This window comes from Pristiophorus japonicus, chromosome 13 (assembly GCF_044704955.1).
Source record: "Pristiophorus japonicus isolate sPriJap1 chromosome 13, sPriJap1.hap1, whole genome shotgun sequence".
In the NCBI taxonomy this organism is placed as follows: domain Eukaryota; kingdom Metazoa; phylum Chordata; class Chondrichthyes; family Pristiophoridae; genus Pristiophorus; species Pristiophorus japonicus.
In genome coordinates this window covers 30,064,303-30,087,304 of record NC_091989.1, presented here as the reverse complement: position 1 = coordinate 30,087,304, position 23,002 = coordinate 30,064,303, and the positions used below count along the sequence as shown (strand labels likewise).

The following is a 23,002-nucleotide window of genomic DNA, read 5'->3' as shown; positions in this document are numbered from 1 at the left end:
TTTAAGACTTGCAGTGCTGCTGATAGAGACTCACATCGAAGAAGGCTTTTTCCTCTATATTTTTGGGGGCTCCCATTGCTGCCGTTCCTAGAGTAACAGATTCCACCTCTGCGAGATCCACAATCCCCTTCACATCTGTGTCTGATTTACTGTCGTAATATCTCAACTGAAAAAGATAGCACAAGATTTCTGGAATGTTCCGAGCCAAGCAGCACAGTGTTGAATCCCAGCCTAGGTTTGTACGATACCATCTCTCCTCTTTAAACTCCCAGGAGACACACCACACCCCAAGCAAGGTGGAGGTGGGGCAGGTGACCCATGCATTCTCCATTCGGGCTATGTTTGAATCCGCCGCCCAGGCTGTGTTTCATAGAATCTTACAGCACAGAAGGAAGCCATTCAGCCCATCATGCCGATGCCAGCTTTTTGAAAGAGCTGTCCAATTTTGTCCAACTCCCCAACTTTTCCCCCATAACGGTGCAAAATTAGTCCTCTTTGAGTACATGTCCCATTTTGAAAGTTCCTATGGAATCTGATTTCACCATCCTTTCAGTTAGTATTTCCCAGATCTTAACAACCCTCCATGTGAAGAAATTTCTCAGTTCTCCTCCAGTTCTTTTGCCAATTATTTAAATCGATGATCTCTGGTTACCGATCCACTTGCCAGAGGAAACAGTTTCTCCCGACTTGCTCTATCACAACTCCTCATAATTTTGAATACCTCTATTAGGTCTCCTCTAAACCATCTCTGCTCTAAGGAGAACAATCCCAGCTTCTCCAGTCTCCCCACATAACTGAAGTCCCCCATCCCCAATAAACCTCTTCTGTATCCTTTCCAGGGCCTTGACATATTTTCTAAAGTGTGGTGCCCAGAATTGTGTGCAATAATCCAGCTGAGGTCTAATCAGAGATTTGTAAAGATTTAGCATGACTTCCTTGTTTTTGTATTCAATGCCTCGTTTACAAAGCCAACTATCCCATGGGCTTTCTTAACCGCCTTATCAACTTGCTCTGCCACCTACAAAGATTTGTGAATATGCACCTCCAGGTCCCTCTGCTCTTAAACCCCCTCAAAATAGGACCATTTAGATTATACTAGTGTTACCTGATGTTTGGTTTTATCGAGTACGAACCAGCGTGGTTTCCAGGCTTTCAGTAAAGCGCCCCTCTTGTAAAGGATTCCCTCATATGACCTGGAGACACAACACAAACGTGAGTCGAGAAAAGGACACCAACAGTATGCTCAAGCCTCAAAGTACGCTTAGAAACAGTGCATTCTCGGAATGGTCCGTGATCCAACACAATTAACTCTCGCTGCAGCAGTTAAAAGCTTTGCTCTATCTGTGCTGTTATCCCTGCCTTGCTGTACTGTACTGATGGTGCTTCTTTCGAGCAGGGTGTTAACACTTCAGGCTGTCCCAATACTTAGTCAAGGACAGGTTGCAGTTTCTGAAAGTAGACCAGTCCCTTATGAACCGAAACAAGTGTCTTGTTCTGTTCTCGGTACAGATTAATGTAGCCTATGTTTAACCTTAACCCCTCAGTACTGCAATTCACTTACTGGAGAATAGGTGGGATTCCCACCTTCTCCTGTCACCTCAGAAGATAAAAAGTAGCACATCACCAGATCAATGTGTATAGGCTAAATTACAGGGTCAGAATTAGTACATGGAAGCAAAAAGACACAGTAACATATTAATGCAGTGCAATGACCAGAGCAGCAAAATATACAAATTGTTCAAAAACAAAAGACTAGTCAAAAAACCTGGGCGTTGCTTCCATTAAGTTCTCAGTTAGTCTCTGCTAGCAAGGGGACCCCACTCTCCAGTTCCTATTCACAGTCCTCATGAAGACTGCTGACAAAGGTGACTGAAGGTTCCAAGGAAGTCTGTGGTGTCCCACAGGGATCGGTGTTGGGGCCTCAACTATTCACAGTATTTATTACATATCCAAGTTTGCCGATGACAAAAAGATAGGTGGCATTGTTAGCAGTGTAGATGGAAACATAAAATTACATAGGCATATTAATAGATTAAATGAATGGGCAAAACTGTGGCAAATGGGTTTCCATGCAGGCAAGTGTGAGGTCATCCACTTTGGACCTAAAAAGAATAAAGTGGAGTACTTTCTAAATGGTGAAAGACTAGAAACAGTGAAGGTCCAAAGAGACTTAGGAGTCCATGTACACAAGTTCATTAAAATTTCATAGACAGATGCAGAAAATAATCAAAAAGGCTTTTCCTGAAATTTAGGCGGTTAAGGGGTGATTTGATCAAAGGTTTTAAGATATTAAGGGGAACAGATAGGGTTTATAGAGAGAAACTATTTCTGCTGGTTGGGGAGTCTAGGACTAGGGTACATGCCCTAAATATTAGAGCCAGACTTTCCAGGAGTGAAATTAGGAAACACTTCTACATATAAAAGGCTGGTAGAAGTTTGGAACACTTCCACAAACGACAGTTGATGCTAGATTAATTGTTAATTTTAAATCTGAGATGGTAAGATTTTTGTTAACCAAAAGATTAAGGGATATGGGACAACGGCAGAGTTAGGTCACAGATCAGCCTTGATCTCATTGAATGGCAGAATAGGCTCGAGGGGTTAAATGACCTACTCCCGTTCCTATGTTATAAGGAGCCTTTTTCTTGGATCAATAATTGGGCAATCAACATTGGACAAGAGAACAGGGATTTCTGACAGCCTAATGATCTATTTTTAACACCAACGTACAGGGAACAACGATCGTCAACAACGAACAAAACAACTTCCACTGCTTGGCTTGGATGCATCAGCAGCTGAAATATCTCGTTCCTCAAACAACCAGCTGACTGGGGCTGACACGGCACTGCTACAGCATTCATAGCAATAAATTAAACATTATATAAATATTTACATCACTCATTGAAAAATCTAGACAAATTAGCAGAAATAAGAGCTGCTGAAACACGGTCCCAGTGTGGAATTATTCCCTACCTATGTTCACTCTCCGATGTCTGGAATTGGCTGTACAAGGTGCTTGTACTCTTTCGTCCCATGGCGCCACTGGAGGGAGTGGAGGTTGTGCTGCTGTCTGTGTCCAGACTCAGATTCAGAGTGGATCCAACTGCTGCCTCATGCAGATAAACGCACTGTGACCTCCGATGGTGTGACAGGCTTGAGGACATCAGTAGGGAACTCGAAGACAAGTGCTGCAGAAATAAGAAATAAGGGTATCAGGAGAGATGCAGCCATAAAAAAATGCCATTGGGTTTCGTTTCCTATGTACTGTGATCAGCTCCCAGTCACAGTGCAGCGCCCAGTCTCTCCCTCTCGCACTGTGTAATGATCAGCTCCAGGCTGTGGTGTGACCCTCAATTGAAATTGGTTGGATCGATGATGCTTACCTGTGGAACTCCTGCAGTGATGTCCTGGGGCTGTGATGATTGGCCTCTGACAGCCACAACCATCTTCCTCAGAGTGGAGGGACAGTACTGAGGGAGTGCTGCACTGTCGGAGGGACAGTACTGAGGGAGTGCTGCACTGTCGGAGGGACAGTACTGAGGGAGTGCTGCACTGTCGGAGGGACAGTACTGAGGGAGTGCTGCACTGTCGGAGGGACAGTACTGAGGGAGTGCTGCACTGTCGGAGGGACAGTACTGAGGGAGTGCTGCACTGTCGGAGGGACAGTACTGAGGGAGTGCTGCACTGTCGGAGGGACAGTACTGAGGGAGTGCTGCACTGTCGGAGGGACAGTACTGAGGGAGTGCTGCACTGTGGGAGGGACAGTACTGAGGGAGTGCTGCACTGTCGGAGGGACAGTACTGAGGGAGTGCTGCACTGTCGGAGGGACAGTACTGAGGGAGTGCTGCACTGTCGGAGGGACAGTACTGAGGGAGTGCTGCACTGTCGGAGGGACAGTACTGAGGGAGTGCTGCACTGTCGGAGGGGTAGCACTGAGGTAACATTTCACTATCGGAGGGGCAGCACTGAGGTAGTGCTTCATTGTCGGAGGGGCAGCACTGAGGTAGCGCTTCACTGTCGGAGGGGCAGCACTGAGGGTGTGCTGCATTATCAGAGGGTCAGTACTGAGGAAACGCTGCACTGTTGGAGATGCCGTCTTTCAGATGAGACATTAAACCGAGGCCCCATCTGCCCTCTTGGGTGGATGTAAAAGCTCCCATGGTACTATTCTGAAAAGGAGTAGGGAAGTTCTCCCCAGTGCTGTGGCCAAAATTCATCCCTCAACCAATGTTGCGAACACAGATATCTAACTCATTGCTGTTTGTGGGAGCTTGCTGTGCACAAATTGTCAGCATCATTTCCTACATTACAACAGTGATTACACTTCAAAAGTACTTAATTGGTTGTAAATTGATTTGGGATGTCCTGAGAGATTGTGAAAAGGTGCTACTGAAATACAAGTACTTTTTTCAGGCCCTTTGGTGCTGTACTCTTAAATGCTGCCTTGGTGTCGAGGGCAACTACTCTCACCTCTCATTCTGAATGGGTAATAAATCTGGCCTTGCCAGTGTCACCCAAATCCCGAGAACAATTATTTGAAATCTAACAATCCTTTGTGTGGAAACATCTACTAATCTCTCCCTCTTTTGTTCATGGTCTTAAAGTTGTGCCTCTATTTACTGAGCTGTCAATGTTGTGTTTCCCAGAAAACTCATTGGGCGCCAAAGCTAGTGCAATGTGCTGGTATAGTGCAGATACACTAACCCTAACACAGATACACGTACTAATGGTGCAGACCAATGGTATAACACTGCTAGTTACACCCTCAAAAAACGCTTAAGATTTATCAAACACAATTTCCCCTTCATAAAACCGTGATGACTTTGCTGAATCATATTGTGATTTTCCAAATGTCATGTTACCAGATCCTTAATAATAGATTCTAGTATTTTCCCTACTACTGATGTCAGGCCAATTGGTCAATAGTTCCCTGTTGTCTCTCTCGCTCCTTTCTCGACCAGCAGGCTTATATTTGATACCCACCAACCCACAGGGACCCTTCTGGCATCTAGAGAATCCTGGAAGATCAAAACCAACGGATTCACTATCTCTGCAGCCACCTCTTTTCAAACCCTAGGATGTAAGCTATCTGGTCCAGGGGATTTGTCGGCTTTTCGTCCAATTAATTCCTCCATCACTTTTTCTTTACTATTATTAATTACTTTAAGTTCCTCATTCTCATGAAACTCTTGGTTCCCCACAGCTTCCAGTATGTTTTTTGCGTCTTCTAGTGCGAAGACAGATGCATAAAATTAGGAGCAGGAGCAGGACATATGTCCCCTTGAGCCGGCTCCACCATTCAGTATCATGGCTGATCTTTGACCTCAATTCCACTTTCCTGCCCGATCCCCATATCCCTTGACTTCCCTAGAGTCCAAATATCTATCTATCTCAGCTTTGAATATACTCAAAGACTTAGCATCCACAGTCCTTTGAAGCAGTGAATTTCAAAGATTCACAATGCACTGAGTGAAGAAATAACTCCTCATCCCAGTCTTAAAAGGCCAAACCCTTATCCTGAGACTATGCTGCTTAGTTCTAGACTCTCCAGCCAAGTGAAATAGCCTCTCAGCACCTATCCTGTCAATCCCCCTCAGAATCTTATATGTTTCAATGAGATCACCTCTCATTCTAATAAACTTGAGAGTATAGGCCTAAGCTACTCAATCTCTCCTCATAAGACAACCCTCTCATCCTAGGATTAATCTAGTGAATCTTCGTTTTACTGCCTTTAAGACAAGTATATCCTTCCTTAGATAAGGAGACCAAAACTGCACAGTACAGGTGTGGTCTCGCCAAAGCCCTGTATGTACAATTGTAGCAAGACTTCCTTACTCTTGTACTTCAACCCTCTAGCAATAAAGGCCAACATGCTATTTGCCTTTCTAATTGCTTGCTGTACCTGCAAGCTAACTTCCTTGTACTAGAATACCTCAATCTCTCTGAAAACCAACAGTTAATAGTTTCTCACCATTAAAAAAATATTCTATTTTCCTACTCTTGCTACCAAAGTTAATAACCTTACATTTCCCCACATTATACTGCATCTGCCACCTCATTGCCCACTCACTGTCTATATCCCTTTGTAGGCTCTTCGTGTCCTCCTCACAGCTTACTTTCCCACGTAGCTTTGTATCAGCAAATTTGGATACATTACACTGGGTCCCTTCACCTAAGTCATTAATATAGATTGTAAATAGCTGAGGCCCAAGCACTGATCCTTGCAGCACCTAACTAGTTACAGCCTGCCGACCTGAAAGCAACCTGTTTATCCCTACTCTCTGTTCCTGACGAGCAGGATTTCCCTTTCATAAAAGCAGGTTGACTCTGTCTAATCATACTCTGATTTTCTAAGTGCGCTGTTACCACTTCCTTAATAATTGATTCCAGTATTTTCCCAACAACTGATTTCAGGCTAACTAGCCTGTAGTTCCCCATTTTCTCTCTCCCTCCTTTCTTGAATAGCAGGGTTACATTTTCTACCTTCCAATCCAGTGTGACTATTCCAGAAGCTAGGGAATGTTCAAAGATCATAACCAATGCATCCACTATCGCTGCAGACACCTCTTTTAGAAGCCTAAGATGTAAATTTATTAGAGTTTTTTGAGGATATAACTAGCAGGGTAGATAAAGGGAAGTAAGTGGATGTGGTATATATGGATTTCCGAAAGGCATTTGATAAGGTATCACATAAAAGGTTGTTACGCAAGATAAGGGCTCATGGGGTTGGGGGGTAATATAGTAGCATAAGGTTTAGGGGATTTATTGGCTTTTAGTCCCATTAATTTCTTAAATTAATTTTTCTCTGATATTGATTACTTTAAGTTCCTCTCTCATTAGTCCTTAGTTCCTCACTATTTTTGGTATGCTTTTTGTGTCTTCTACTGTGAAGACATGTACAAAATATCAGCCATTTCGTTCCCCAACATAATTTCTTCTGTCTGAGCCACTAAGGGACCAGCACTTACTTTTGCTACTCGCTTCCTTGCTACATACTTGTAGAAGCTCCAACAATCTGGTTATATAGTTCTTGCTAATTTACTCTCAGATTCTATTTTCTCCCTTTTTATCAATTCTTCAGTCATCCTTTGCAGGTTTCTAAAGCTCTCCCAATCTTTAGGATTACGACTATTCTTCGCAACATTATAAGCCTCTTTGTTTAATCTAATACTATCCTTAACTTTCTTAGCCACGGATGGATCATTTTTCCCATGGATTTTTTATTTCTCAATGGAATGTTTATTCATTGAGAATTGTGGAATATTTCTTTAAATGTTTGCCACTATTTATCTACTATCATACCTTTTAATCTACTTTCCCAATCTACCTTAGCCAACTCATCCCTCACACTTATGTAATTAGCTTTATTTAAGGTTAAGACTCTAATTTCATATTTAAGAATGTCACTCTCAAACCCTTGAAATTCTATAATATTATGATCACTCTTCCCTCGAGGATTCTTTACTATATCCTTTTTGGATGAGATGTTAAACCGCGGCCCCATCTGACCTCTCACGTGGATGCAAAAGATCCCATGGCACTATTTTGAAGAACAGCAGGGGAGTTATTCCCGGTGTCCTGGCCAATATTTATCCCTCAATCAAAAAATCAGATTATTTGGTCATTATCACATTGCTGTTTGTGGGAGCTTACTTATGCGCAGATTGGCTGCCATGTTTCCTACATTACAACACTGTCTGCACTCCAAAAGTACTTCATTAGCTGTAAAGTGCTTTGAGACATCTGGTGGTCATGAAAGGCGCTGTATAAATCCAAGTCTGTCTTTCTTTTTATACGATTACTAGTTAACCCTGTCTCATTACACAATAGTACATCTAAAATAGCCTGTCCCCTAGTTGGTTCCTCAACATATTGGTCTTGACATGCACCTTCCTCTAATCCACACCTGCTGTCTGTGCCAGGTGAGCTGGCGGCTCCACATTTTTGTCTTTTCTTATTTGAGAGTCAGAGCCTCAGCAGTACCCGGGTACAACACAAGCCTGACAAACCACAAACACTATGGAGGAGCAAGGCATTCGCAGCTCACCATCACTTCCTCAAGGTCAACTATGGTTGGGCAATAAAGGCAGTCCACATCCTCTGAACACGTGTTGGTGCCCGAGTGCTCACCTACCTTACCCTCCTGCTTACTCTCCGTCCGCTGGGTTGTTTTGATCTTGTCCCAAGCCTCCTTCCATTTGTCCGGCACTTGGCCCAGCTCACACTCCAGCAATTGCATCTCCTGTCGGACACAAGGACAGGTGATCAGATTCATGGTCCCACCCCCCACTGTCAAGACACAAGGACAGGCGACCAGCTGCATGGCCCCCCCACTGTCAGACACAAGGATAGGTAATCGGATTCATGCCCCCCTCTCCATTATCAGACACAAGGACAGGCGACCAGCTGCATGGCTCCCCCACTGTCAGACACAAGGACAGGTGATCGGATTCATGCCCCCTCCCCCCACTCACTCCCATTGAGAGTGGGGCCCAAACATCCGACACACCACTATCACAGACTGATAGTATGTACATTCACAGACTGATAGTACTTTCTCAAGGGTTCAGCAGCATAGAAGCTGAAGGAAATTGGCTGCCCGCTGACTCACACATGACCCTCAGACACTGCCCACATATTGGTTCTAGGGATGACCCTCAGACACTGACCACAAAATAGGTCTGGGGCTGACCTGCAGACAATGCCCATATATTAGGTCTGGCACTGATCTGCAAACACCGCCCATATATTAGGTCTGGTTCTGACCCGCAGACTGTCCACACTCCCAGATCAATTGTCCACATATTGGGTCTGGGGCTGACCCATCAGTCCATACTTTACCTCTAACAGTTTGCTGATGGCATCTGGCTCCATCTTGTTTTGGTTGTCGTAACAGGGCCAGATAATCTTGCGTTGTGTCTGAGGAGCCATGGTATCCGTTCTTTCCCCCTCATCCATGTGTTCTCGTCGACCATACACCAGCTCCCAGTCATATGACGGCCCTTCAGAAAGCGTCTCATGTGTGTAATAATCCCAGACCTTCAGGTTGGAAATGTTACCATATGGCCTCAGAACCTGGAGTTTTACAGGAGGAAAGTCAGTGGGATTTAGAAACTGTCAATGCAATTAGACCAATAATCAGTGGGGTTAGAGGAAGCTAGGAACAGGAGTAGGCCACTTAGCCCTTTGAGTCTGTTCCGCCATTCAATGTGATCATGACTGATGTGACCTAACTCCATATACCCACCTTTGCCTCATAAGCCCCTAATACCTTTGGTTAACAGAAATTAACAATTGACCCAGCATCAACTGCAATTTGCAGAAGAGAGTTCCAAACTTCTACCACCTGTTGCACCCTTTATAGAAATGTGCCTAGTTTCACTCCTGAAAGGCCTGGCTCTAACTTTTAGTCCCATAGTCCTAGACTTCCCAACAAGCAGAAATAGTTTCTCTCTATCTACCCGATCAGTTCCCCTTAATTTATTGAAAACTTCAATCAAATCACCCCATAATCTTCTAAAATCCAGGGAATACAACCCTAGTTTGTGTAATTCAACCCTTGGAGTCCAGGTATCATTCTGGTGAATCCAGGTTGCAATCTCTCCTTCCCAAGGTGTGGTGCCCAGAACTTAACACAGTATTCCAGGTATGGTCTAACCAGGGCTTTGCATAGCTGTAGCCTGACTTCTACCCCCTTGTATATCTTTAGATATAAAGGCCAACATTCCATTAGCCTTTTTGATTATTTTTTGTACTCGTTCAGGATATTTTAATGATCTATGTACATGGAAACAGTCAGCATGGTTAAATCAATAGTTAGTGGGGTTACAGAAACGGTCAGTATGGTTAGATCAAAAATTAATGGGTATATAGAAACAAAGCCCACAAAGAATCACGTTGTTCGATGAAATCCCCCACCTCCACAGCAAATAGCCAGAAGCTCCTCCTCACCTCTCCATCCTCAGGTGCATACAAGTAATTGAAGAAGATTGGCGTTTTCTTACTCAGCCGGTCAATGTAGTCCCACACAGACTTGTACGTGTGTTGGTTCTTCCTCTCCCCTTTCTCTTCATACATTAATCCTGTGGGATACAGACAGAACTCCTGTAAAACTACATCTGGACTACCATCATGGCTGGCTACAAAATGAATCAGTCTCTATTCTTTCACAGTGGTTTATAGAATGTTACAGACATCGAATCTGCACTGGTGTTTTTCTTCACATTTAGTTTAATTCCACCTGCTTACTTTTGGGATCTGTTCAAATCTAGCCCCAGAGGGGAGGAAGGGCTCCAGGAGTAATGATTATTTTTGTGCTAAAGGGGATTGCACAGTGTCCTTTCACATCTCAGATTGAGTCAGTTGGGTGGTCGTGAAAGTCGACATATAAATGCAAGTCTTGCTTTTTTTTTGAGTTTAAGAGAAATGCTATTGTATACAAGGTAGAATGGGATGAGTAAGGCTCTTGAATCAGTTTAATCTCAGCCTGCCAGAAAACCAACCCATCAGCCTTCCCATTCCAACTTTTAATAACTTACGCAGAGAACAGAACTCCTTCAACACGTCGGCCTGCATTGAGTTCCAGAGTGCAGCTTGAGGACAGTGCTACCAATTGAACTGAACAATCAGAACTCTACTTGATTCGCTGTTCATCACCAGGAGCTCCTGGTATCTGATTAGAGATTGATGTTTCCGGCAGCATTGGTGAGGATCCCAGCCGACTGCTCGAATTTCACATTGGCTCCCGGGAAAACTAAAGAGATCGCTCGCACCGCACCCACCCCACCCCACCCACACTATCCCCCTCCACACACACACACACACAAAGCAGCTGGCTGTGGTTTTACCAAGTTCGATCCTTTCGTGGTCGGAGTCCAACAAGAAGGTTCGGAAGCGGTTGGACACATAATGATATGCCAGGAATTTCAGGTAGTACAGACTGAACTCAAACTCCATCGGGAACTGCAAATGGATCTAAAAAGAACAGAAAGGAAGTAAGCAGACAGCCTACTCTACTTATAGGGGTAGTGGGGGTGGGGGAGAGGGAGAGGAGCTTGTGGAGAAAGGGGGGGGGGGTAGAACGTAACTGTGAGGATGCAGAGTACTCTGTTCAATAGACTGGCTATCTAAAGCTGGTAACTGGTCGAACAATAAGTCCAATTGGAACTTAATCTCATCAATTTAAATCAATCTCAGACATTGATCCCAACTGTAAATTGATAATTAGTAGCCCAGTTAATGCTGGATTACTGAGATATATCTGAGCTGCTTTGGTAACCCCCATCTACTAAATAATCACTTATTTAATGTCTAGTTTAAATGCAGCTAATTACAATTATGAGGTTAATACATGATGTTGTCTGATTTCTTCCTTGATCTGACAAGACAGAGTTAATGAATTCACTCAGTACCCTGTGCGTATGCTAATTGACGATGGGTCGTGTAAATGCTAATACGATCGGAACTGGTCAGTGAGTCACATTTAGGCAACATTACTGCCTGCGCAGTGGGTTTTTTGAGGGGCTTAAGGATTCAATCTGGTCCCTCGCTAAATATTCTTGTCAAAGTTCTGACACCACTCTTCATCTTGTTTGTGTTCAACAGCTAGGAAACCTGGATACTGTATCAAATTAACTGACATCATCAACAAAATTAAGGTTATTGTAATCTTCAGTCTCCAGGTCTCCTCAGTCGTCTGCCCAAATCCCACATGTCCTTCCCTGCCATGCTCCACACCCCATAACACCACACGGAGTAGATGTTCCCTTAAACTCCAGTCAGTGACACAGTGGTACTGATGCACCAAGGGAGAGAGATTTGGGTTTCGTGTGTGAAACACTGAGCATGGTACTGGTCAGGGCCCTGGTCTGTGAGCCTCAATCTACATGGGGCAGACACCTGCAAATCCAGATCGAAAATGTTGGTACAATTCAGCACTTCCGCTGCACAAGTATACCAATGGACCCATCCACAGACCCACCGTAAAGCACAGTGAATTACCCCCAGCCCGTGTTCTGGTGCACATGCCACAGTGCAGTGCGATCTCGCCTTGCAATGAGTAAACAAGGTCGAAGAGCATGGGGCCACAATACTATGCACCTACCTGATGTACACAGTCCAGAAACTGGAGGAAGACTGGGGTGAAGCCACTGCTCTGACTGGCCATTGTCTGAGCACCACGATGGCTGAAACGGTGCCCAAATGATAGCCACTCCTTCTCCACGAGAAGGCGGAAGCCTTCCAATGTCCTGTAATGTTGATCAGACAGCAACTGCACCAAAGACACTACCTGAAGGGAATTCAAGAACAAGTCAGAAAATTCACAGGGAAGCTAGCTGATCCCATGGCCCTCTGTGGTGCCATGGCAAGCTCCTCTCGCCCTACTTCATCTCACCCGTCTATTCCTTTCTCTCTCGTGTTTATCTAGCTTCCCCTTAAATGCATCTGTGCTATTCGCCTCAACTACTCCCTGTGGTAGCGAGTTCCATAATCTAACCACTCTCTGGGTGAAGGCGTTTCTCCTGAATTCCCCAATGGATTTATTAGAGACTATCTTATATTTATGGCCCCTAGTTTTCAGCTCCTCCACATTGGAAACATCTCCTCTACATCTACCCTATCAAACCCTTTCATAACCTGGAAAATTTCTATCACATCACCCCTCAGCCTTCTCTTTTCTAGACAGAAGAGTTCAAGCTTGTTCAAACTCTCTTGATAATTATAACCTCTCAGTTCTGATATCATTCTAGTAAATCTTTTTTGCACCTTCTCCAGTGCCTCCATTTCCTTTTTATAATATGGAGACCAGAATTGTTCACAGTACTCCAAGTGTGGTCTAACCAAGATATGATACAAGTTTAAGTTAACTTCTCTCCTTTTGAATTCTATTTCTCTAGAAATGAACCCCAGTCCTTGGTTTGCATTTTTAGGGATTTTTTAATGGATTTTATGTCATTGCAAGTCAATTCTCTCTTCAGCATCTAAAGAAAAGATTTGTGATTGTACAGCGCCTTTCACGTCCTCAGGCCGTTGCAAAGCAATTTACAGCCAATGAAGGATTTTTGAAGTGTAGTCACTGTTTTAATATGGGAAACACGACAGCCAATTTGCACACAGCAAGCTCCCACAAATGTGATAATGACCAGACCCTATTGTCTTAGGTGCTGGTTGAGGGGTAAATATTGATCAGGGCATCGGGGATAACTTTCCTGCTCTTCTTCCAATAGTGCCATAGGATCTTGTAGGTGCACCCGAGAGACTATTCTGTAAGGTACGCAGCTGTTCTCAGCTTGTCGGGTAGTTACTGCCAGTGGCCAAACATTTACCACAGTAACTGCAGAGGTAAGCAGTCAGTATTGTGTCCACCCTCTCACTGCTCCTCACACGTACCTTCCCATAATTTATCTTATTGCTCATCCCACACAATCTAACCTATCAACAATTCTGCTAAAACACACCTAAGGGAAAATGAAAGGATAGTCCATGCTGGATCTATAACAGAGGTGGACAGCCAGTGACTGTGGATCCTGAACCCCAACAAGTCAGCAGCTCCAGGACAGGGTCCAGGACAAAAAAAAAAAATCAGCAAAAACACACACTCCTTTTCTTACAAATATAAAAAAAATCACAATATGCAGCAGTAATCATGAAGTAAAGTCCTTTTTTTTTTTAATTAAGGCTACAGACCCCGGCTTGATAATTAATGGCAGGTACCTGAGTGGTCACATCCCAGCCATCCTCCAGACTGATCTGCACCGAGGATCCGTTGTCCAACAACTCGACAACTAGCACCGAGACCTGGAGCAACTTGTGCAGCTAGTAACAGAAAATGGAGTGGTCAGAGGGGTAGGGGGAGGTCAGAGCGAGAGGGGGGAAGAGGGGGTCAGAGCGGGAGGGGAGGGGGTCAGAGCGGGAGGGGGGGGGGGAAAAGAGAGGGGGGGGGGAAGAGAGGGGGGGGGGGAAGAGAGGGGGGGGGGAAGAGAGGGGGGGGAAGAGAGGGGGGGTCAGAGCGGGGAAGAGAGGGGTCAGAGCGGGAGGGGGGTGGGGGAGAGGGGGTCAGAAGAGAGGGGGTCAGAGCGGGAGGGGGGGGGGGAAGAGGGGTCAGAGTGGGGGGATGGAGTGGGGAAGAGAGGGGTCAGAGCAGGCGGGGGGGGGGGGAAGAGGGGGTCAGAGCAGGGGGGGGGTGGGAAGAGGGGGTCAGAGCAGGAGGGGGGGCAAGAGGGGGTCAGAGCGGGAGGGGGGAAGAGAGGGGGTCAGAGCGGGGGGGGAAGGGGGAAGAGGGGGTCAGAGCGGGGGGGGGGGGATGGGGCAGGTAGGTGGGTGCAGTCAGAGTAGGAGGAGGGAGTGTAACTGAAATACCTGTGAGAGCCAGTCTGATTCCTCTAATGAACGATAGTAGGAAAGGGTGGGCTCAGTGGGTTTAGAAGAGCTTGGCACACATGCCTTCATCAACTTCTTAAAGCTGGTTTTCACGTGTCGGACATCAAATATCTCGATGGGGACAACCTCCCACTGCTGTAGAGGATCTTGTTTCGCTCCCTGGGCAAAGAACTAGATGTTATCCGTATCCTGCATACCATTGCAAATTCAGCACGCAACTATGCAACTTTTGAAAGACCCTCAGCCATCAATACACCAAAACTTCATTCACAATCTCAGTCCAGCAGACCAGTCTGAAACCAGTCGCCTCGTTCATTTGTATCTAGATGACACAGGAGCACTCCTCCAGACTGGTGTATCAAGCAATACGATGACACACTGGATTGCAAGGATCTGATATATGGCACTGCAATCACCGACAGAGGGGGACTTTTACTGGATTCCAAGTCAGGTCTCCAATGCAAATAGACGTTGGATCATCAAGTTTTCTATCTGACATCCTGTGGTCCCGGTGAAATTATCATGCCAAGTTTGAAATCTACCTAAAGCATTGCAAGCTTTGGGATTTAGTGTACACTGGACTGCCAGATCTGTTAATGTATCAATGGTGAGGCCCACACACACACTGATCAATAATCTGGAAATAAAGGGATAATATTTCTAGTGTGCTGCAACATCAAATCCCCCATCCCGACTAGACAACACTGACTCCAGGTCTGACCCAGTAGCCCGAGAGAGAGAGAGATTCTTCATCCCTTCGATCTGTCTTCATACACACTCTTCCTTCTTCAACCCATTGAACCAGAAATGCAGGAGTCTGTCACAAGGGTTAAAGAGATTGTTCTCACCTTTAGCTGGGATTTCTCTCCGATAATGTACAGGCCGGCTCGCTGCTGCCTGAAGTAGTGAGAGTCTGACGGGCCCCCATTTGCCTGTGGGGACAATGTTTCTTTGCCAGCAAGCCGGATCCCTACGTCTGAATTCAGGGAATAAGCACTCAGTCGCCCACTGCCCCGAATGCTACCCCATTTCCCTGGAAGAGAAAGAGGACAAACCAACTGTTAAAGCTCGGTTATCACTCCTCCAGTTACAGTAAATATCAGATCCAACCTCCCATCCTAAATAGGATCTGTAGCGCTGCAAGACACCAGCATCATTCATTCTGATTCCCTGTCCCCATCTCAAGAGCTGTGGTTCTGGATCCATGCTCTAAGGGAGGGAAAAAGGGATGGATGCGGGGAGAGGAAGAGGGGTCAAAATGCAGCTCAGGATTACACAATACTGTAGTGTTACTTTTGTCGAAGGCACAATTCCAAGCAGTAAATCAGCAAGACTCCAAAATACTGTTCTACTGCTCAGAGTTCGGGCAGCTCTGAATGCTGGGTAAATGTTCCCTCCCTGCCAGATTGTATTCCTTTATATTCTCTAGCTGAAGAGCAAAGCAAGGAAATGTTTGAAAAACAGCAAGGCAATTCTTAAAGTTTTATTTAGGCAAGTTTTGGCATTTACTGTTGTTACCTTTAGACCTGACTATTCCAACACATTACTGGCTGGCCTCCCACATTCTACCCTATGTAAACTTGAGGTCATCCAAAACTCGGTAGTCCTAATTCGCACCAAGTTCCGCTCACCCATCACCCCTGCGATCGCTGCTCTACAATGGCTCCCGGTTAAGCAATGCCTCGATTTCAAAATTCTCATCCTGGTTTACAAATACTCACCCCTCCCCACCTCTAATCTCTTTCAACCTCAACCTCACGAGATGTCTGCGCTCTTCAAATTCTGCCATCTTGAGCATTCCTGATTATAGCTCCTCAACTATCAGTAGCCGTGCCTTCAGCTGCTTGGACTATAAGCTCTGGAACTTCCTTCTTAAACCTCTCTTTCCTCCTTTAAGATGCTCCTTAAAAACCTACCTTTTTGACCAAGCTTTTGGTCATTTGCTGTAATTTCTTCATGTGGCTCAGTGTCAAATTTATCTGTTTTGTCTTATAACACTGCTGTGAAGCACCTTGGGATATTTTACTACGTTAAAGGCACTATATAAATAAAAGTTGTTGTTGTTATAAAGTCGTGTGTTAGTGCTTTAGATAATCCCACCTGTATAGATCCAAGAGCTGTCTCCCAGTTAACTCCAGGAAAAGTCTGGGGCAAGCAGGGGTATTAAGGGGGCCAGAAGCCACTGTTCGAGTGGGAATTAGGGTGAGAGGGAGCAGCCAGTGACCATGCAAGTGCAGCCTGCTGGTGAAGCAGGTTTCTAGGGCGGGGCGATAACTGCACCAGGGCACACAGATCTAATTCAGTTCCCATTTTAATGTCATATATTGTCAATTTTACGTAATACCTTGCTTTTATATTCCTACTTATTGTTAAAACAGAAACATTTACAGCAATTAGGGCAGCAAAGTAGTACCAGCTGAGGAGCTAGGAGATGCAAAACATGAGGGTCTACAGCACCCCCATTGGTGAGGGCATAATTACAGCACGACAAGTGCACATACACAGTTTTCGTTATAAATGTAGGCATAGGAATTTATAATGGAAAAGTTAACAATGTAAAGTAAGGTTTTGTAGGGAGCAGGTGCATGCAGAAAAGATTTTTTAATATATTATGGATAGTATAATGTCTGATAAACACAAAAATATGGGAAATTGATTTTTGGTCCCTGACAGGTAATTACTGTGCACAGTGAGAGAGAGTTAATATCACCCCATTCACCCCTTTCAGCTTCATATGTCACTGAGAAGGCTTAAGTTGCAACTAAGTTAGTCAGGCGAGTGAAACATGGCGTTAAGAGTATTAGAACAGGCAGCGTCAGTTTGTACATTCTGTAACGGGTTATTATCTGGTTATTCTTGGTGTTAGCCCTTTCAAACACAAGGATAGAATAGGTTACTTTCCTTGCATTCAAGTACAATACCTTGAGGGCTCTCTCTCCCCTTCGTTGTGGCCCTTGGATTTGCCAGAGTGATGACTCTGGCTCTGTGTCCTAGTACTGAGAAGGCACACCACAAAAATCAGTCGCTGACTTGCTTCAAGAATGAGACAGCACAAGATAATCACACAATGAAACCACAGAACCCACAACATTAATCATACATCACGCAGTGTGGTACTGGCACTGGACAGATATACAAGACTGCCTTTGAACAGTTATCACAACAATGTACTGACACTGCAGAGGTGTCACTGACATTTAGAGGCACATCGTTACCCATGACAGTTTACCACACGGCACACTCAAACCCACTACAGTCTAGTAGAGGGCACACTGATATCCATTACAGCCTAGTACAGGGCACATTAATAAAATGAGCTAACCATGTCATTTCAGACACTGCTCGAGTGCTATGCACAGGGTGCACAGTAGTCCCACTTTCACTGCCCATTAGGGGCATGTTGTCTCATTCACTGGTTCCTCCAATCAGAGTCGGACGTTTCTAAACCAATGCGCTCTCCTCTGGAGGGAGCTGAATGCTTATGGTCAGAGGAGGTAAAACTCTGGATTTTGTTCCCCATCAGACCCTTGCAGGTCTGTGGAATTGGCCATTCCAATTGGCCACATAAATATGTTTGTAAAATTCTAGTGTACTCTCAGGCCATTGCACTCGAGTGGCGTTCGGTGTCTGCATCACAAACTACGATAGCCACCATTGCTCAGATTTGTTTTTACTTCAGTAGCACAGAGCTCTGAAATGTAAATAAAATATTTCATTGCAGATGTCAGTGGTGTATTTCCACCAAACAAACCTCCCAGCCCTCAAAGTGAAGGACTAGTGTCTTTTAACATGAACTAATATCAGTGCATGCAGCTGGTACTTTTGGTGCAGTGGCAGGTAAGAGGCAGGCACAGGCTAGACACCTAGCGCAACATCCAGTCACTAAAATTGCCAATCTTATTCCACTCAAACAGCAATTACTTTAATATACACACGATATAGGAACAGAGAATTTCTAGACATGGTGGGCTACACACATAGGCGGGTAAATCACCGAAAGATATATCATGTTACACGCCACAGGGATTCAGGTACAACTGAATCAGGTACAATCACTGGTGGGAATGGGGGGAGGGGGTGGTGGGGCAGAACGTACTTCCCACCCCTACTTCCTTTTAGTAGGTACAGCCACAATGAGCTGAAAGTTCTCCTTCTGCGCTATAAATTCTACAATTATGCCCCATTCCTTCCCCCTGCTACAAATCCTGGATGTGCCCTGTTGTCCCAGCCCAGTACTCTCTCTAAATGGTTGCTGGTCTGCCTCTGAGCCCCACGCTCTGTTGGGCAGGTTCTGTCTACATGGGAAGGAGACATGGGGCTCCAACCGACTGAAGCAGAGAACAGCACAAGTATCAGCGCTGACAGTCCAACCAGCAACGCCACTCACCCATTCTCCCTGCTGGAGGAAAACTTCAACCAAGGAAACAGCTCAGAAACAATGAGGAGTTTTGAAGGAAAAGAATCTTAACGATAAATCACCGAAAGATATATCATGTTAATTGTATACACGCCACAGGGATTCAGAGTAACTCTCACCTCCGCGACTAAAAGTGCTCGACATGTCTTCCTTTCCACCCATCACCTGTTTCATCAGCACACCAATCTTTGGCTGCCTCTGCTTATCAGACGAGTCTACAGAATATAACAGGATACAAGTCAAGGAAAGGAACCCCCAGAATATAACCAAACACAGGTCAAGGAAAGATTCCCCAGAATGTAACAGGACACAGAAGGAAAGGTTCCCCAAAATATAACAAGACAAGTCAAGGAAAGGTTCTATATCACCAGAGGTACAGAAGGAAAGGACAAAATGCGACAGAGCTCAGAGCAGAGTGCTGAACTTGAACAGGTGAAGTGCAGACCTGGAGAGGGTGAGCTGGCCGGTGACAGACCTGGAGAGGGTGAGCTGGCCGGTGACAGACCTGGAGAGGGTGAGCTGGCCGGTGACAGACCTGGAGAGGGTGAGCTGGCCGGTGACAGACCTGGAGAGGGTGAGCTGGCCGGTGACAGACCTGGAGAGGGTGAGCTGGCCGGTGACAGACCTGGAGAGGGTGAGCTGGCCGGTGACAGACCTGGAGAGGGTGAGCTGGCCGGTGACAGACCTGGAGAGGGTGAGCTGGCCGGTGACAGACCTGGAGAGGGTGAGCTGGCCGGTGACAGACCTGGAGAGGGTGAGCTGGCCGGTGACAGACCTGGAGAGGGTGAGCTGGCCGGTGACAGACCTGGAGAGGGTGAGCTGGCCGGTGACAGACCTGGAGAGGGTGAGCTGGCCGGTGACAGACCTGGAGAGGGTGAGCTGGCCGGTGACAGACCTGGAGAGGGTGAGCTGGCCGGTGACAGACCTGGAGAGGGTGAGCTGGCCGGTGACAGACCTGGAGAGGGTGAGCTGGCCGGTGACAGACCTGGAGAGGGTGAGCTGGCCGGTGACAGACCTGGAGAGGGTGAGCTGGCCGGTGACAGACCTAGAGAGGGTGAGCTGGCCGGTGACAGACCTAGAGAGGGTGAGCTGGCTGACGACAGACTAGCAGAGATGAATCTCCTTTTCATAAATGTCACTCCTGATCCCGAAGAGCATCAAGTGAATTCACTGGCACTGTTTCCACTGCATTCCTATGATGGTACCCAATACTCCAACTGCAACCGAACAGGGCTTTATAGTACTTCAACATTAACGCCTTGCTTTTGTATTCTATGCCTCGATATAAAACCAAGCATTCAGCTTGCCACTTCAATGGCAAAGTGGCCATTTTGCAGTCCTTAAACAATGAAAGATGTGGTTGAAGTAAGAGTAAAGAAATTCTTGCCCTTGGACAGGACTTGAGGGCGCATGTACAATATTCACAAGCCTAAGCAAGATTAGAGATTGGAAACTACTCTCATGAGGCAGGATGACCAGAATTGCATCCATACTCCAGAAATGGCCTCACCATTGATCTGCAGTGTCAGTATAACTTGTAGTTCAATGCCCTCCAGATGCACCCGGTACACATTTTACCTCATTGATAACTTCTTGACAAAGAGAAAGATTTTACAGAAAGGCACAACAAACCTGAGCTGTTCATGTGAGCAGACGTAAATCCGCTGAGAGTGTTGCGACCACCCGTGTCTGCGTAGTGCGGCATGGAGTTTATCACTGCCTGTAAATACTTCTCTTGCTCTAAACTGGTGGAGTCTGTCTGGGAAGGACCTGAAACAGAAAAATATATTTCTTAAGAAGAGCTTCACTAAATGAAGAAGAGGGGCATTTACACAGATTTGAATCACAGCTCAAAACACCAACAAATAAAGCAATTTGATAATTTGAGACTATTATCTGAATGGTGACAGATTAGGAAAAGGGGAGGTGCAACGAGACCTGGGTGTCATGGTACATCAGTCATTGAAGGTTGGCATGCAGGTACAGCAGGTGGTTAAGAAAGCAAATGGCATGTTGGCCTTCATAGCGAGGGGATTTGAGTACAGGGGCAGGGAGGTGTTGCTACAGTTGTACAGGGTCTTGGTGAGGCCACACCTGGAGTATTGTGTACAGTTTTGGTCTCCTAACTTGAGGAAGGACATTCTTGCTATTGAGGGAGTGCAGCGAAGATTCACCAGACTGATTCCCGGGATGGCGGGACTGACCTAGCAAGAAAGATTGGATCAACTGGGCTTGTATTCACTGGAATTCAGAAGAATGAGAGGGGGCCTCATAGAAATGTTTAAAATTCTGATGGGTTCAGACAGGTTAGATGCAGGAAGAATGTTCCCAATGTTGGGGAAGTCCAGAACCAGGGGTCACAGTCTAAGGATAAAGGGTAAGCCATTTAGGACCGAGATGAAGAGAAACTTCTTCACCTAGAGAGTGGTGAACCTGTGGAATTCTCTACCACAGAAAGTTGTTGAGGCCAATTCACTAAATATATTCAAAAAGGAGTTAGATGAAGTCCTTACTACTCGGGGGATCAAGGGTTATGGCGAGAAAGCAGGAATGGGGTACTGAAGCTGCATGTTCAGCCATGAACTCATTGAATGGCGGTGCAGGCTCGAAGGGCCGAATGGCCTACTCCTGCACCTATTTTCTATGTTTCTATGATAAAATATCTCAAATCAAAAATCACAAAGACTGAGAGCACCCACACTCGCACTGCCTGTAATGGCTCCGTGCCTGTAATATGTTTGTTCCTCACTTTGTCATCAGTTAGTACCTGCAGCTGATGCATTCTGAGACTTGAAGAGGCCAACGACACTCTTCCCATGCAGCCCAGCAGATCGCAGGAGCACGGCTTTTGTGCGGGAATTCCTCCAACATACAACGGGGAAGCGGTTCTGTCTGTAACACCGTGAGATGCGTTGCATCGTACTGTCTTGTATGGTCTGCGGGATAATCAGGAGGCTGGGGTAACTGAAATGGAAAAATATTTGGTCAATCAAAAATCCATCCTGCTGACATCTCAATACCTTCTGCCTTTCAGACAAATGAATGATATTACTAAGGTCCTCTGCTTTCAGATTCAGCAACTTTGCACTTTCTCTCTAGGTGGACCATGGATTTATTCAGTGCACAAAGCATCCTGTTTACAGATGGGTTGCTGTACTAATTGGAGGTAACATAATGGCTGTAGAAAAAAGGGACACAACAGTAGTATAGAAACAGAATCCATATGGATTGAGATAAAGGATAAGAAGGAATCAATTTGCTAATAAGATATTCTACAGATCATCTAATAGTGGAAGGGAAGTGGAGGAAGAACTATGTAGGCAAATCTATGAAATGAATAAAAGATATAAGGGCCTACATTGCCCTCAGTGAGAAACTGGGGAGGGCACTTTGAATTAGCCAGAAATTTCGCACCTGGCGGGAGTCGGAGGGAAGAGCCGGAAAATTCTGCTCTTTAACACTGACACCGACTCTCAGTGCTTTGGGGCGCTGTTGGAGTTGGGATCGGGTCGGGAGCAGAGCGGAGCGGAGCGATGACTTCAACGTGACGCGGAAGTGCCGCTGCGAGGCAGCGAGGCCTCCATGGAGCCCACTGGGCAACCAGGGAGGGGTTCGGCCTGGCTAGCAGCCTGGCACTCGAGGGGATGCTGGGCTGCCGACAATTACAACAAAATGGCGGCTGCGGTGATGCGCCCTCCCCTTAAAGGAAGGCCGCACTGCCCTGCCACTGGCAGCTTCCCACCACGCGAAGCTGTCGGAGTCGCCGACTGCTCTCCCACGGGGCAATTTCCCCCGTGGGGCAGAAAAGGGTCAGCACGTAACTGACAACAGGTCGGAGCTCCGGGCACAGCAGAAACTCGGGGGCAATTGCGGATGGGCTGGCCCCATCGCCTGCCCCCGGTTGGAAAGGCCTTACCGCCCTGTTACCGCCTCTTAGAGGCGCTAATGGGCATTTTTTTAAAAAAAAGGCAATTTACCCCGCCCCCATAGAATAACGAACATGGAAGATTTCATCTACCCCCAAATTAACTGGCAAGATGTAGGTAATGCGGAAAAGGAAATGGAGTTTTGACAGTGTGTTCAGGACTCCTTTCTTACTCAATATGTAAGAAATCCAACAAGACAATCACTGCTGGATCTAGTAATGGGAAATGAACCAGAGCAGATAAGCTAAGTAAGCGTAGGGAAACATCCAGACAATAGCAA

General features: G+C 45.9%; 1 protein-coding gene across 3 annotated transcripts in view; it reads right to left on the bottom strand.

The window, feature by feature from the left end:
- Window positions 1-23,002, bottom strand: part of sbf1 (SET binding factor 1) — a 163,625-nt gene that overhangs the window by 4,749 nt on the left and 135,874 nt on the right. Inside the window, exons 27-41 of one of the 3 annotated variants that reach the window (XM_070897292.1) lie at window positions 21,564-21,760; window positions 20,429-20,566; window positions 18,916-19,011; window positions 17,301-17,375; window positions 15,228-15,412; window positions 14,359-14,538; window positions 13,714-13,815; window positions 12,104-12,289; window positions 10,848-10,974; window positions 9,952-10,082; window positions 8,842-9,075; window positions 8,135-8,242; window positions 2,974-3,188; window positions 1,106-1,193; window positions 35-166 (exon numbers count right to left, since the gene is read on the bottom strand). In XM_070897292.1, coding sequence (XP_070753393.1) covers window positions 35-166; window positions 1,106-1,193; window positions 2,974-3,188; window positions 8,135-8,242; window positions 8,842-9,075; window positions 9,952-10,082; window positions 10,848-10,974; window positions 12,104-12,289; window positions 13,714-13,815; window positions 14,359-14,538; window positions 15,228-15,412; window positions 17,301-17,375; window positions 18,916-19,011; window positions 20,429-20,566; window positions 21,564-21,760 — 2,194 coding nt within the window. The remainder of the gene's footprint in view (window positions 1-34; window positions 167-1,105; window positions 1,194-2,973; window positions 3,189-8,134; window positions 8,243-8,841; window positions 9,076-9,951; window positions 10,083-10,847; window positions 10,975-12,103; window positions 12,290-13,713; window positions 13,816-14,358; window positions 14,539-15,227; window positions 15,413-17,300; window positions 17,376-18,915; window positions 19,012-20,428; window positions 20,567-21,563; window positions 21,761-23,002) is intronic. The other 2 variants (XM_070897293.1, XM_070897294.1) reach the window with 2 other exon arrangements.